This window comes from Falco naumanni, chromosome 3 (assembly GCF_017639655.2).
Source record: "Falco naumanni isolate bFalNau1 chromosome 3, bFalNau1.pat, whole genome shotgun sequence".
Taxonomy (NCBI): domain Eukaryota; kingdom Metazoa; phylum Chordata; class Aves; order Falconiformes; family Falconidae; genus Falco; species Falco naumanni.
The window spans coordinates 84,136,802-84,150,799 of record NC_054056.1 but is presented as its reverse complement, the minus strand read 5'-3'; the positions used below and the strand labels follow the sequence as shown (position 1 = coordinate 84,150,799).

The window sequence follows — 13,998 nt, the reverse complement described above, 5'->3', positions numbered from 1 at the left end:
GAACAGTATCAAAGATGAAATTAGGAAATTTTATTCTGGTTAAGAAGGAATACTTGAGTTTTACATAGAACACTAATGAGATAGAAATGCGGGGTTTAGGAGGAGTCAAGAGCAGCAGAGCTCAATCTTAAATCAAACCTCTTTTAACAGCAGCCATCTTCTATTTTCTTACAGCAACTACTTGCTAGATGAACCAGAGGGACTCAAAAGTATATGCAAAGCAATGATTGGAAACAGAGAAAGGGAGATGAAATTAAGAGCTCTCTGTAATGCTCAGCTTTCTGCTAAACCCATGATCCCCAGCCTTCTGTGTTCAGTAAATTCCCAGAAGAATTCCAAGGGGCTGGAGGGTGGCAGCGTGACAGGCGCTCACAGAGTGGAGGGCAGCAAGCTGGAGTTGCCATTTCTACTGAAACACACAGACTCTGCCAAAGGTGCAGACAATCAGGTAACAGCTGAGGAAACAAAGGAAGCGAAGGAGTTGATACAGAACAGCACGTCCAGCTCTGCCAACAGTAGTACAACTGTGTCATTAACAACAACAGCACAAAGTCAAGCTCCAGGACAGAAGCAGCAGCTCCTACCATCTGCTGAGATTTGCTCCAAAACAGATTCCGATGCAGTCACAAAGAATCCAGGTATAGAGCTGGGCATGGCCCTTGAACATCAGCTGAGAGCCATGGGAAAACCAAAGCGTAAACTCAAAGCTGTTGAAAAGCACGTGGCAGGAGCTGGTCTGGCATCACTGCATCGTTTGCTCGATGGTGATGTCCTTTCCAAGCCCTGTGTAAGAGACCGAACTAATCCTCTCCATTCAAGAATTCTCGTGTTCCACTAGGATGTTGGTATCTCCCCTCTAACTAGCACCTACCCAATGTCCTTCTCACATGCGGGAATACAAGTACATATAGGAAGGTCATGACCATTTCTGTTTGGTCAGTATTTTCTAGGAGCTGGTTTTTTGGGTTTGGGATGTGGGGGGGTTGTGTTGTTGGGTTTCGGGGGTCCTTTAGGTTTTGAGTAGTTGGGGGTTTTGGCAGGGTGGTGTGGTTTTTTGTAGCATCATGATTTTTGGGTTCTGTTTGTGAGACATTTAAAAAGAACCTGATTTTCACAGAGTATTCATAACTACGTTCCTTGAAGGATATCTTAGAAAAAACCAATGGTATATTCAGATCTCCTGTTTAAATTTATAGATTAGATTTATCTGTCTGGAGACTTAAGATAAGGATACTACAACAGAGAATAAGTTGATTGTTATCTCAGAGTTTTGAACTTGGGGCAAAGGTTCTTGTTCTGGCCTTACAGTTTCATTCATTCTTATGGCTCAGGTAATTAGCTTTATTCCAGGTCCTATGGGTCAGAGTTTAATGGCCCTACAAGTGAATTTGAACTGCTAATTGTTGAGTTTGGGTTGCTGTGGTACAGAACTACAGCCTGCAAAAGTAACCGGTATCTTAAACAGATTTTGCTTTACAGGCAAATCACATCCTCTTAATTGCAAATGTTCTACAGAACGTGTGTTTCTTAATATCTTTAACCTTGTTTTGTTTTGCAGTAACTACTACAGCACTGGATAAAAAAAAAATGTTGAACGCAATGCAAGTACTTCAGGCTTTTCTACTACTTCACTGACCACAGCATCACATCAGCTGGTGCAGCAGAGCCTGAGCTTCTCTCCATTTTCCATCTTTACCAACCACTCAAACTTTTTTCCACAGTTTCAGGTAACATAAAATGGACCCTCATTTTGTGAGAAGATAGTAGAACACCCCCAGGTCTATATTGACAGACACAGGGCACCACCTGCTCCTATTTTGACAGCTGCTTTCTGATTTGTAGGGTAGAGCAAGAAACCAGATTGCTATTCTACTACAGTAAGTTACACTAAGTGGCTTTGGGGTCACAAACAAAGCTTTAACAGGACACGTAGTGTAGTCCTCTGAGATGGTTGTGATGATATCAAAGGATGGTGTATTATTGACACAGATACTGAATGCTGATCTCTCTCAGGCTTCATTAGTTTCCATTTTTATCTTGTACTTACAAATATTTTACCTTGTATTTACAAATATTTTGACATAATAACTTATGACAAATGCTTAATGTCACTCCCTGTTTACAGACTGGGATACTGCTTTCTTAGTCTGGTGAATCAGGACCGCACAGCAAAGTAAAAAAGCCAACTAAGATTAGGAAGAAGCCCAATACTCAAGTTGAAAGAAATAAAAGAATGAATACTGGGAAAGCCATGCAGCCATGGTTTTCTATGGGCTATGCTCCCCTAGTTTCCTTTGCGTCCACTAAAAAAAGCAATCCACAAAATTGTACCAGAAACAAAGCTATGGTTCCATAGCAGGACTCAGTTCATCCTACAGGCTGTCAAAAGTTGTCAGCAGCCTGCTATAAATAAAGAAAGAGGGTGGAGACACACAACCCAGAGCACAGGTGTTTTGCTGGGCTGAGCTCCCATGGAAGTTTACAGCCCAAGAATTTTCCCTTTTTCCATTATGTCAATGATTAGTTAGGACAACAGATAGTTACTTAGCATAGCAAAAACACATGATTTTTTCCCCAGGCAGAACAGAGCTACAGAGTGGAAAGCAGATTCCTATTGCAGAGGTCTCAGATTAAGGAGACAAAGAGAAGTTGGCCCAAAGCTAAGAAATACTTATCTCAGCCTGGTTTCTTTGAGCATAACATACCCCTAAAAAGCTTATACAAAAGTAATTAATGGACCGATTGAGACTGTTTTAAAAAAAATCATGCTTTAGGTATGCTTAACAGGGTCCACATCACCAGAGCACAAGGATGCCATATCAGCAAGCTCCGCACCCTTTCCTTGGATGGTATTCAAGACAGGTGTGTTTAAATGGTTATGAATATGCTTTAATTTGCAGAACACAGATGCTAAGCACAATAGATTAGTCAGAGCAGTTTGTCAAGTGCCCAGATTGACATTGGTGCCACTGCAAAAATAGATTTGGGGACAAGATGCTGAACCGGTATAAAGTTCATACAGCGTGCTGGAGCACCGTGCGCTCCCAAGAGCTCAGGAGATGGCCTTGAGCCTCTAACTGAAAACGTTTATTGCTTACACTCCAGTTTTGTACGAAATTGGCAGAGACCACTGTGTGTGTCTGAAAAAAATATTTTCATCAACTCCGGTTTCCATTTATGGGGCTACGACCTTGTCAGTATTCCCGTCCCACCTTTTTTGTTTTGGTTTTTTTTTAAATCTATGTTATTTCTTTTTCCTCCCCAGGTAGCTCTATACAGCCCACAGCACGTTTTCCAGCCACCTTACACTCCAATGTTGAACTACATCCACCTGGTTATCCATACCAGCAGATGACCTTACCAGCAACATCCAGCAACATCCAGGATCTACCACCAATGGCAGGCAATGGGATCCAGAATCCATTTTCTCTTTCCTATGGGTATGGCGATGCAGATTTGCTTTCTGGTTTTTTCAGTACTTCAAGGAGAGTTAAGGACAGTGAACCTGCGTGGAGCTAAAGACTTACTCAGCAGTGGGTTTCCCAGTTACATTCTCACCAAATTCCAAATCTGAACAAAATACAAGATTTTACCGTAAGGTCTAAATTCTAAAATTTTGGTACAAACCCAAGGTAATTAGTTTTGGGTGAATGAAGCTGAAACACTGTGCTATACGAGATGCCACCTACAACTTCCAATCAATATTATGGATCAAAAGTATAAACACCCTTAACTTAAAAGGGAAACGTTTCAACAGGCTAGAAACCAAAATATTTTCACGCTGTCAGAATGAAACTAAAGGATTCATTTTGATACCTTCTTATGAAAACTGTAGTTCAAATCAACATATTCCGAGGTTGCTAAAATAATGGCAAAATCTGGTAAAATGATCTCTGGAGATTCAAATTCTATATATCATCTTCTGTTCAATGCTTATGGGATAGACAGGAATAGCACGTACTTCCCCCCTAGATCACCTTCCCAGAAACAAGATTACACATTAAAAAAAAAACACCAAACAAACAAAAAAAAACCCCAGCATATAAATGCTTCCAAGAGCTCCATTATTAGGAAGAACAATTAATTTGAAGTTAGATGTAATCTCCTGAAGCTTGACTACCTTACATTTTCTGTTTTAGGTTTAGTTCTGTACCTGGAGGATCTGCGACAACTAACCTCAACTACCTTCCAGCAAGTGCTATGTAAAATTTTAAGTGAACAGAGTTTTCCTAGCCTAGCATTCAGAGGAAGACCTACTGTCTATTTATTATAGGTTCTATGGTCCTATACAGATTTCATGTTTTGCCCAATGTGAACATTCCCATCTAGAATAATCCCCTATGATTTATAGGGTAAGAAACAGCTGCATGACAATTCAACTGAAATATATTTTTTTTTTAGGATGACAGAATAAGAAGGGGCTTTTTTTGTTTTGGAAGACTGAGACAAATAATAAAAAATGTTTATATACGACAAATGCCTGAGCTGCTTTGAATTGAGCGTTGGTGCAGTAAAGATGGTTGATAGAAGAGTCTCGGCCACAAATTTCAGAGATACTAACTTCAGTTGTATATTCAAAGTGAGATTAACACAAATACATTCAACAGCTGAGTGGTGCAGCTCCATGCATGACATGTTCCTGTCTTATTACCTCAAACTCTTAACGCTAATCCAGATGCTAATTTGACTCTTAATAGTAAAGAAGATCAAGCCATATAGCTTGTATGGAGAATCCTGCTTAACTATATTCCCTTGGTTAGTTAACTCAGGAATTTCAAGGCTCTAACTTTTGAGAAGGAGCCTTTGCCCCTGCAAAATAGCTTCTGCTTTGTCTGGAGCCTGCACCCTTCCTGGGAAGGGAGAGCAGCAAGGAGGCTCTAGAGAATGGCTGTGGCGATCTGTCTGCTCCATTTCAGCCACACTTTGCTGGTTTGGAAGTAGAAGAGTGATTCGATAGGATTCTACAGCCTGCATGATACATGTCAGAACAAATTATCACAAAAGTCTCTCCCAGCCTTAAAACTAGTGAATAAGGTGTCAGCCACAAAGATCTGACAGTTTGCAATCATCCAGCCCTACACCCAGCAGTATGCGAGTCAGTCTGCTTTTACGTTCAAGGAGACGTATTTACACTTTGCTAAAGAAGGCTATTGCACCCATACAAGTCAAGATTTGAAACTAACTCTTTACACCGCTCAACAAAAGCCTGGGTATTTCACAAATAGTTATAGGTCCTAAGAAATATAAAGCACCACGCATTCCTGGAGGAGCCGAAAGGACCAAATACGCTTAACCTCTGTGGGCAAAGCTCTTTCTAAGAGGACAGGCTTGAATAGCAGCTCACAATACAAGCAAAAAATGGAGCACACTTCCATTCACCGAGCTTTAGACTTGGCCCCAGATACATAAATACCAGCTTTTTTTTCTCTCCTGGTAAATAACAATAATCCTGTCACTTTTAAAAAATTAGCTCCTCCTTCCCCTTAATTGTATTTAATGTAAATAATACAACCTAGTTGTATAGACTTAGCTGTAGCTAGTAAAGAATTCACAGGGTATGTTTACTCCCTATAAGGCTGATAAGCAATTTTACAGCGATCCTTCAGGTGACACTTTGCACATTATAACTAGTCTGCTCCTCAGTGTTCCTCTTTCCACACTGCATCAACATCTATTTTGGGTTACCCAGATGGCCGAGGTGATCTAGGATAATTTATAATAAGAAATTCATACTTTGGCAAGATGTGCCAACTAGCCCTGTTTTCTCTATGTACTGCTGTAGGCCAAAATTTCAACTAAGAAAAGCCAGATAAGCAATTAGGAACCTCTAGTGTTTCCACAAAGCATCAACATTCTTCACTCTCCTTGCCTTGTGGGTAAGGTGACAGGCTGACAACATGACACAGTCTGAAAGACTGTTAAAGTAATACCAAGGCAGACAGAAGAAATCAAAGCCAAAGCCCGTGTATTGCTTACGAACTCCCAGCACTAGCAGCAACAACGATCTTACAGTCCAATGCATCTCATACCCGAAGAAAAGGGGACACTAGTACAGAGACCACCTATATCTTTCCACCAACACTCGATTTGTTGGAGACAAGCAATCTGAGCCAGGCATACCACTACTGTACCACAGTTCAGTCTAGAAATCAGGGAACTGAAGATTAGCCAAGATGCAAAAATGAGCTGCCTCCAGAGTCCCGTCAGGAATGGGGGCTGTAAGATCATCAAGGCACAAGCGGTGTAAACCACAGCTGCATCCCTCTGTCAGTAATGCTAGCACAGTAAGGCAGACTGCATCGTTTTTCTACCCAAAATGCTTGTTTTCAGCACAGAATCAAAGATGTTCAATGAAGATGCTTGTCAATATTTTTATTTCTTCCTCATTATGCAAGATGTGGGTGTGGGCCCCATGTATAGCTGCAGAAGTATTCCAGTTTTCAAGAGCTTTTTGCTCCTACTTGGAAATCCACTGTTCCGGCCTTTCACAGCACACTTCTCCCAAACCTCTATAAGAGATAGGAAAGGAAATTATCCCCATTTTACAAACAAAAAAGCTGAATTCCGGGAAGTAAGAGCTCAAAGATTTCATCCATGCAGTTTAAGGACACTAGCTACAGGCAGTCAAACAGATACTCAGGAACACAAACCAGAATCTAGAGGGTACAAAATTCACGTATACTTTCCCTCTAGCTTGACCCTTTTTGCAACACCTTTCCAGGACATACCGCTACTACTGGATGTCATATGCAACTTTCCAGCCAAACCCTTATTTCTTCCACAACTCAGTCCTGAGTTCGTCCCGAGTTCCTGTCGCAACACTACATATCTTCTACCATAGCTGTTACAGGCTTCCTTTCAAAAAGAATTTTACAGAACAATATAATTATTGACTTAGGTTTTTCAAACCCTAAACTTGGATCAGAATTTGCTTTGGCTAAAGTCAGGTATGTTCTGCCCCAGTAAATTCCCTTTTTCTTAAGTAAAATAGAAGCTGAGATTTTCCTACAGTTAAATCCACTGGCTGTTTTTCTCCCACATTCCTAATGCAATTAGCATAACAAGATAAAGGAATCAAGTCCTTTTCTGTTTTTCTTCCTTTATAAAAGGACTAATGACAAACTGGGAATCAGAATCTGCATTGAATTACATTTGCCACAAAAGAGCTCATTAAGTAATAGTACATAATAAAAATCGCCTGTCAGCTTGAAGGACAGACCAAATCCACTTCACGAAAAAGCTCAAACAGTCAATATGAGCAAGGAGAAGGACTGAGAAAAGGGGAAGTTAGGAACGTTTCAGATACCAGCATGCTAAGCCGATTTCAAGACCCTTGTCTTAGACGCAGTTGTAGCATGACCGAAGTAAGATTATGCCTACGGTAGCCCCATTTCTCCCTCATCATAGTGGTTGCAATAGCTCTTTTCCCAGGAAAAGGATTATGAGGCTAAGGGTGTGACAGACCATGAGATGCTTCAGCAGCCAGAGTATCATCAGGGGACCTGAATATCTTACCTCACTCCAACATATCAAATGGTCCGTGATGATGATGATGGGAGCGGGGCTGCATTTTCTGCCCCCAGCTTCCATGCACAAGGCTGAAGCAGCACTACTATACCCTAGTGGAGGAGCATCGCTGCTCCCAGCCCCGCCAACCAGGAATCTCAAATATAAAGGTTCTTCTGACTTGCAGAGTCTGTGCTCTCAGCAGCAAGTCTGGGAAGAGAGGGCAGAAGGATCAGTGTTAGTCCTTTGCCCTAAACAAGCCATATTGGCTCCTGACAGAAAACGTGCCTCCCTTTCTGCATTCAGCTCACTTGCTGAGTAACCAAAATCCAGGCAAACCATCTGCACTGCCTTGGCTCAAGGGATTTGTTCCAAGATCCTTCAAGTCTCGTAACACGGCACTTAGAGGAAGATTACTCCAGGTAACATTCAGTGCCACAGAGAGAGCTCGTTGGGAGTAAAGGTCATCCATAACACGGCATTGCTATGAACCTGCGGTGCCTTTCTTGCATGTGTTTAACACAAGTCTCAGAAGAGCAACCCCTCTTCAAAAGGGTCAGTTCAATTTTATTCTCGTTGACTCTTCACCATTTACAGATTTAGTCCAAGACACATTCTTAGTGGTCCTATTCTTCCACATATCCACAAAAGTTGTAGACAGCAGATTTACACAGTGCTTTAATAAATCTCAGAGCAGAATAGATGCAGAAGCCCTGTTGTGGCCTATACTCAACTGGACCCTTCTCAGGCAATTAACCAACCAAAACTAGTTATGAATGTCAAAAATAATCTGTTATGCTGTTTTACCTTTGAAAGCCTCACGTTGCAACACAGCGAGGATGGAAACTCCAGGCCCAGCATGGTGATGGTGGAGTCCACCTAGCCGCACCTCTGGTCCAGGCAGACCTTCAGAGCTTTACCAGACCTGAAAGTAAGGCGAGCATGGATCTGCCACCACCATACCAAACTCCTACCTGGATTATTATCAGGAGCTGCTCCCATGTCCTAAGCCAGCCTTACTGCTTTTGAACCAAGTCCCAACACAAGCTTCATACAGCTTTTCAAAGAACTGACATATACAGGCAAATGCTGCCCTAAGAAAGATAATTTCAAGGCTGATCATGCCTATACGAGTCAGAAACCCAGGGCCTAGCTGAGCATGCTGTTTCCCTTCCTTCCCTTTCTTTAGCATCAGTCTCCTCAGAAGTGTTTTCAAATAGTCTAAGCTTACCTGACGTCCTTTAAAAATCTGAAGACTCATGTTCAAGTTCTATTGATCCCAATTACTTACAGATGGGATGACAGTGAAAATGGAAACCTTGTGTCTGGGGTTGTAAAAACTTCTTATCTATCTGCTGCTATTATTTTGCTTAATCATAGCAAAATAGAATTCCTCTCTTTTGCCCTAGGTCACCTTCCCTCACTGTAAAGGGGGAAGTGAACCGTTTTTGCCATTTGTATTACTTTACAAAAACTCTGTATCATGAAAGTATTTGTTTACACATACAATAACTGGCATTGATTTTTAGTATGCAAAACCACATCAGCATTATCAGATTCTCTAGAACACCTGGCTGTGTTCATTACCTGCCAGAACGGGCCAGAAGCCATTGCCGTCACTGACTTCAGACACAGTTTTTCCCCTTTCAAACATGCCCTTGTACTGCCCTGCTGATTAGATTTGCAGAACGCCCCACTGACTAATAAAAAGGTGTGCTGAAGATCACCTCCCTCCAGGGTAAAAATCCTACCCTTGCTGCTCTGCTAAAGACAGAATCAACTGGAGGATGCAACAGACGTTTGTAGGAGCTGCAGATACCCGGAGCTGCAATACTATTTTGGAGGCAGAACCATCTTCATCTGCAGGCACGAAAACAGCCTCTCTCTTGCTTCTTGCTTTCTTCCAAAAGCCTCACACAGCTTGTGCTGCTACCACTGCAGTTTTACCCAAGTAATTTAGTCCAGCTACGCAAAAGAAACTTTTACAAAATTAGCTTGCATGGTCCCCAAGTCCATTAAACTTAAGATAATGTGAGGAAGGGGGATTGATTGAATAGCTATTAATCAAAGGATGGGTTTTATTCTTGTGGTGTCATAAACTGCAGAAATAGAGCTCTAGCAGTTTATTAAATTACAGGAATGCCAAGAAAAATAGATAGCTTTAATAATACATTTTTGCCTATCTGTTACATTTTATACGTAGCTTGCAGAAGAGAATTAAAAAGTTTTCTACCGTATAAAATTTCTGTTTAAAAGGAGAAAAAACCAAAATAGATTCTGTCACTGATAGAGAATACAATTATTCTAGGCTAAAAAGTTTATTCTTTTGCTAACGCGTGAGATTACCGTAGTTCAGAGCCTACAGGAGAGGAGGAGGGATAATTCCAAGATAAGAAACCGTCTCTAAGCTTAAAAGCTCACATGAATTAGCTAAGAAAGAATATCAAAAACCCAGATGTCTCATACAGGCAGGCCCGTCTTTGAGGGAGAAAGCTCTCTGGCTAGCACACCTTGTCAGCGCTCCACCACCACCCTCACAGCCTGGGCTCACCGCAGCACCCAAGTCTAGCAGATGCTACTAAAGCAGCAGAGTACCAGGCTGCTTATGGACTGCAGCAGCAGGTCACAGGTCAGCAGCGGTGTCTAGAGGAGGGGGGAAGTTGGCCAGAAACCCCTGCCCTGCACCAAGATGCAGCCCATCCCAAGAACTAGGAGATGCATTACTAGCATCTCCAAGGCCAGACAACTCGTGTGAAACCTTACACGAAGAACATCGCTGCTCACTATTCACCCTTTCAGCAGGGACAGCCTTCTTCTGCTTAGCCTCTTCAACTGTTTCTACCTCTTAATTAACAGGTCAAGAAGCATCCCTCTGCATAGCCTCAGGCCCACCAGAATCCAACACTACCTCATTTTTTATTATTCTCCCACCGTCCTACTTCCTCTCAATCGCCAAGACTTCCCTGTGATTCAGCATAAGCACACCCTTCCCAGCTTTTGCAAGCTGCCAATTGATGCGCGTTATCTGGATGCAAAGCTTCCACAGAAAATGCCCAAATACTGCTGATGAACTGAATTTCTTTCCTCTGGGAACAAGACTCAAGAACGCTACCAAGAGATATTGTGCTGCGATTTAACATGTGGCATGTCTAGCACGTACAAATAAACGTGAAATTCTGAACCCGTATCCTTAAGAATGCCACAAGCAGTAAGGCTTACGTGTTTGAGATGGCTCATTTATGTTGATGAGCCAGAAGCCAGTTTCCACGTGACATTCCTTCAGTCTCTCAGCTGTGCTTTATATGCTATGCTCAAAAACACTGTCTTGCAAAGACAGACATTGATAAGTACATTGTACTAGTAGGATCTCTTAGTAGGGAGCAGACTACATGAAGTCTGTATTTCTCAATTTAACAGCAATTGCATGGGGGATGTCTATGCTATTTACCAGGTAAATCCATCTGGCAGAACGCTATGGTTAGGCACAGCCCAAGGTTAGGAGAAACATACTTAGGAACAAATCCAGTGTGCTGGCATGTGAATTTAATCTCCTCTTCATACTCACCTCTTAGAAACATGGCCCTGTTAATCTTTCACAGATGCTTCTGCAAAAGCAGAGCTCATCAGGAATGAAGTGTCTTATTGAACACGCACTCCTCTCTCACCTCTGAGAGCAGATTTTGTCTCCTGGGATGAAGGAAGTATCCTGCTGAGGAAGCGAACAGCAGGAAGCAGTCTATATATATTTTAACGCTTCACACTGTGCTTTCCTGCCACGGAGCCCTCTGCTTCAGCATTCGGACAGACACAGAACGTAAGGCTAGAAGAAAACTACAAAGGTCCCTTAGTCCATCTCCTACCCTAAGGCAGGATCTATGTTACATGAAACTTCTGCCTAGATGATGTATACGTGGTTGACACAGGTAGAGCTGACCCTGCCTTGGGCGAAGAGATTGACTAGATAGTTTATTGCACATAGAAGCTATTCATGTTTATATGGCATGTCTTCTTAACAAAAGGGAGACAGACTAACAAAAAGGAGACCAACTGTTCACCGAAGCATCCCTTTCCAAACATTCACTGCCATTGCTTTTAGGCTTTACTGCCCATGTGACTGTTCAGACCAACTTCTACCCTCTCTGTGCAACTTCCCCCCACAGGTCTTGTAATCTGCCTGTTTACGGAACAGTTAACTAAACTAGGCACACATCCTCCCACAAGCGTTTTACCAAAGGCTGCAATTAATTGGGGAACACTGGCTTGGTTTGGGGGCTTTTTAAAATTAAAACAAGACTAGGTATTTTTCTTAAAGGGAACTCAGTTAGGGATTAATAGTTCAGTGGTTTGTCCACCTATTTCCTATAGCATCTTCTGTAATAGGAATAGTAGGTTTCTAATTCAAGCCCTACTTTTCATGCAGAATTCAGTGCTCTCAATACAACCCTAATGCTCTTGTTTTCGCTAGTTCATTTGTTCGAATGGAAGCAGATGAATTTCAGTTGAAAGCTTACTACCAGCTTCACTTCAAACTCCTGGCCCATAAAGAAAGATTTTGACGCCAGCTTCTTGCATTGATGAGAAACTCTTAGAACTTTCTTGCCACTGGTTATGAAGAACCTGGCATGGATTCCAAAGAATGAAGAGGGGAAGGAGGGGTTTTTAATCATGGGCACTTAAGCATTCCAGTTCTCTGCACATCTTCACAGATACTGGCACGGCTCAGGGATAGGGAGATGTACTGCAGTACTCCCGGATTTGTTCTGGCAGAAACTGCTACGTTACTCTTCCCAAGCCAGGAAATTGCCTTTGTCACAAAGTCTTTCCCAAGACTTCAGCTAGCACACAACACTAAGGCAAACACACAGCTCCAAAGTGACATAAACCTATACAGGCTGCAGACACTCTTCCAAGCCCTCTCTGCTCTTTAGGTTTCTCTCCAGAGCTCTTTAACTCCATGATCTCTTTCCTTGCTAAAATTGCTCATACACAGGTTTACTCCAGCAGCTCACTGTAACACCCATGCGTTCTAACACATTGTAAACAGATTGCAACAGACTGCATCACACCTTTAGTAGCAGTAGGAGGCTGAAGGGCTGACTGTCTCAGCTTCTCTCCCCCAGCTCACGCTTCCGTTGTGCTCAGCACAGGATCCACGCCTGTTCCAAGACTTCCCTTCCAGGGCCTGGAATTGAAAAATTGAAAAGTTTGGCTACACGTGAAAAAGAACTAGCTCAGACTGCTAATAATTCTTAACGTACACATCAGTAAGATATTAGTTTTACAGTAAAGCACATCTGGATAGGCACAAGCCTCGAGGAGCAAAAAAGCTTCACGAGACAGTGTGACATCACTGTAGGCAATGGAACGGTAAGCTCAGAAAAAAACAGGTCAGCTGCTCTTAGCACTTTACCTCTGTGGGCTTTTTTTTAACCATTCTATACAATCTGTTACCCGCTCATCCTCTTCCAGTGGATGCGTTCTGCCACTCACTTGCGTGTGCTTAAAACGGAGATTCAGGAGGTGGGTGCGTTCCGTTACTGCCCTACCTCAGTAAGATATCTTACATATTACACAAGTAACTGATAAATGCTCACTTGCTGCTCTGGCTGTGCTTCACCATTGGTACGCTACTGAATTAATCCTGTTAGGAAGTATAATATTCAGAGCATTTATTCCTTACTTCCTTTCATTTGTATAAATACGTTGCTCTGCCATGTTGTCTAATTGCTTAACATCTGTTAGAAGGAAGCAAAAAATAAACCCATTATGGCAAGAACAAACTGTAACACCCTTTTACAAAGTGAAAGCGTAGAAATGTTTTATAGAGCGGGCTGAGAAAACCAAGAATACCAAAGCCAAAAACGCAAGAGTCATCCACCCCATCAAGTGAGGAAAAGCCTTTGTGATCAAGATGCCCCACACTAAGACAATTAGAGTCACTCAGTTCAATTTTACATTTGATTAAAGTGTTAATTTACTAAAAGTGGTGTTTGGCCAAAACCTAGTACATGTGAACACAGGAAAGTCTGAAAGAAACATCTTCCTAGCAGCATCCTGAGCACTTATTTAGCATGTGGGAACTCCTCAGGTCCCTGTGCCAGCACCCACTTACCAAGTTGAACATTGAAGGGTACGCTGCCAGTGTACCGAGAAGGGTACACCAGTACAGGGCCAAGTGGTGACACTGGCTTCATTTACAACCACCAAAGCCCCCTTCGATTCACACTGACTTTGAATAGCAGTTACATCATCCCACAAAAGCTAGGAACAAACAAGAGCTACAAAGCCGTACGGGTATCCTACAGCACAATTGCCATAAAGCGTCAGGACGCTTCTGAATTTCAGGTTTGGGCTAGCTTTGGTCTTCGGTTTACAGGCTTGCTGAAACAACCTCTTAGTGAACCCCGCCTAACAGAGATACAGCTTATACTAGTAAAAACGAATCATGGTAAGTGGCTAGATCCTTCTGCCAGAAGGAACAGAATAGTTAGA

At 42.2% G+C, this 13,998-nt stretch overlaps 1 protein-coding gene across 1 annotated transcript; it reads left to right on the top strand.

Moving 5' to 3' along the window:
• Positions 1-2,790: 2,790 nt before the first annotated feature.
• Positions 2,791-4,415, top strand: C3H1orf94 (chromosome 3 C1orf94 homolog). Its single transcript, XM_040588864.1, has 3 exons — positions 2,791-2,862; positions 3,266-3,440; positions 4,140-4,415. The coding sequence occupies exons 1-3, from the start codon at positions 2,847-2,849 to the stop codon at positions 4,204-4,206; spliced, it is 258 nt and encodes an 85-aa protein (XP_040444798.1). The 5' UTR covers positions 2,791-2,846; the 3' UTR covers positions 4,207-4,415.
• The last annotated feature ends 9,583 nt before the right edge of the window (positions 4,416-13,998 follow it).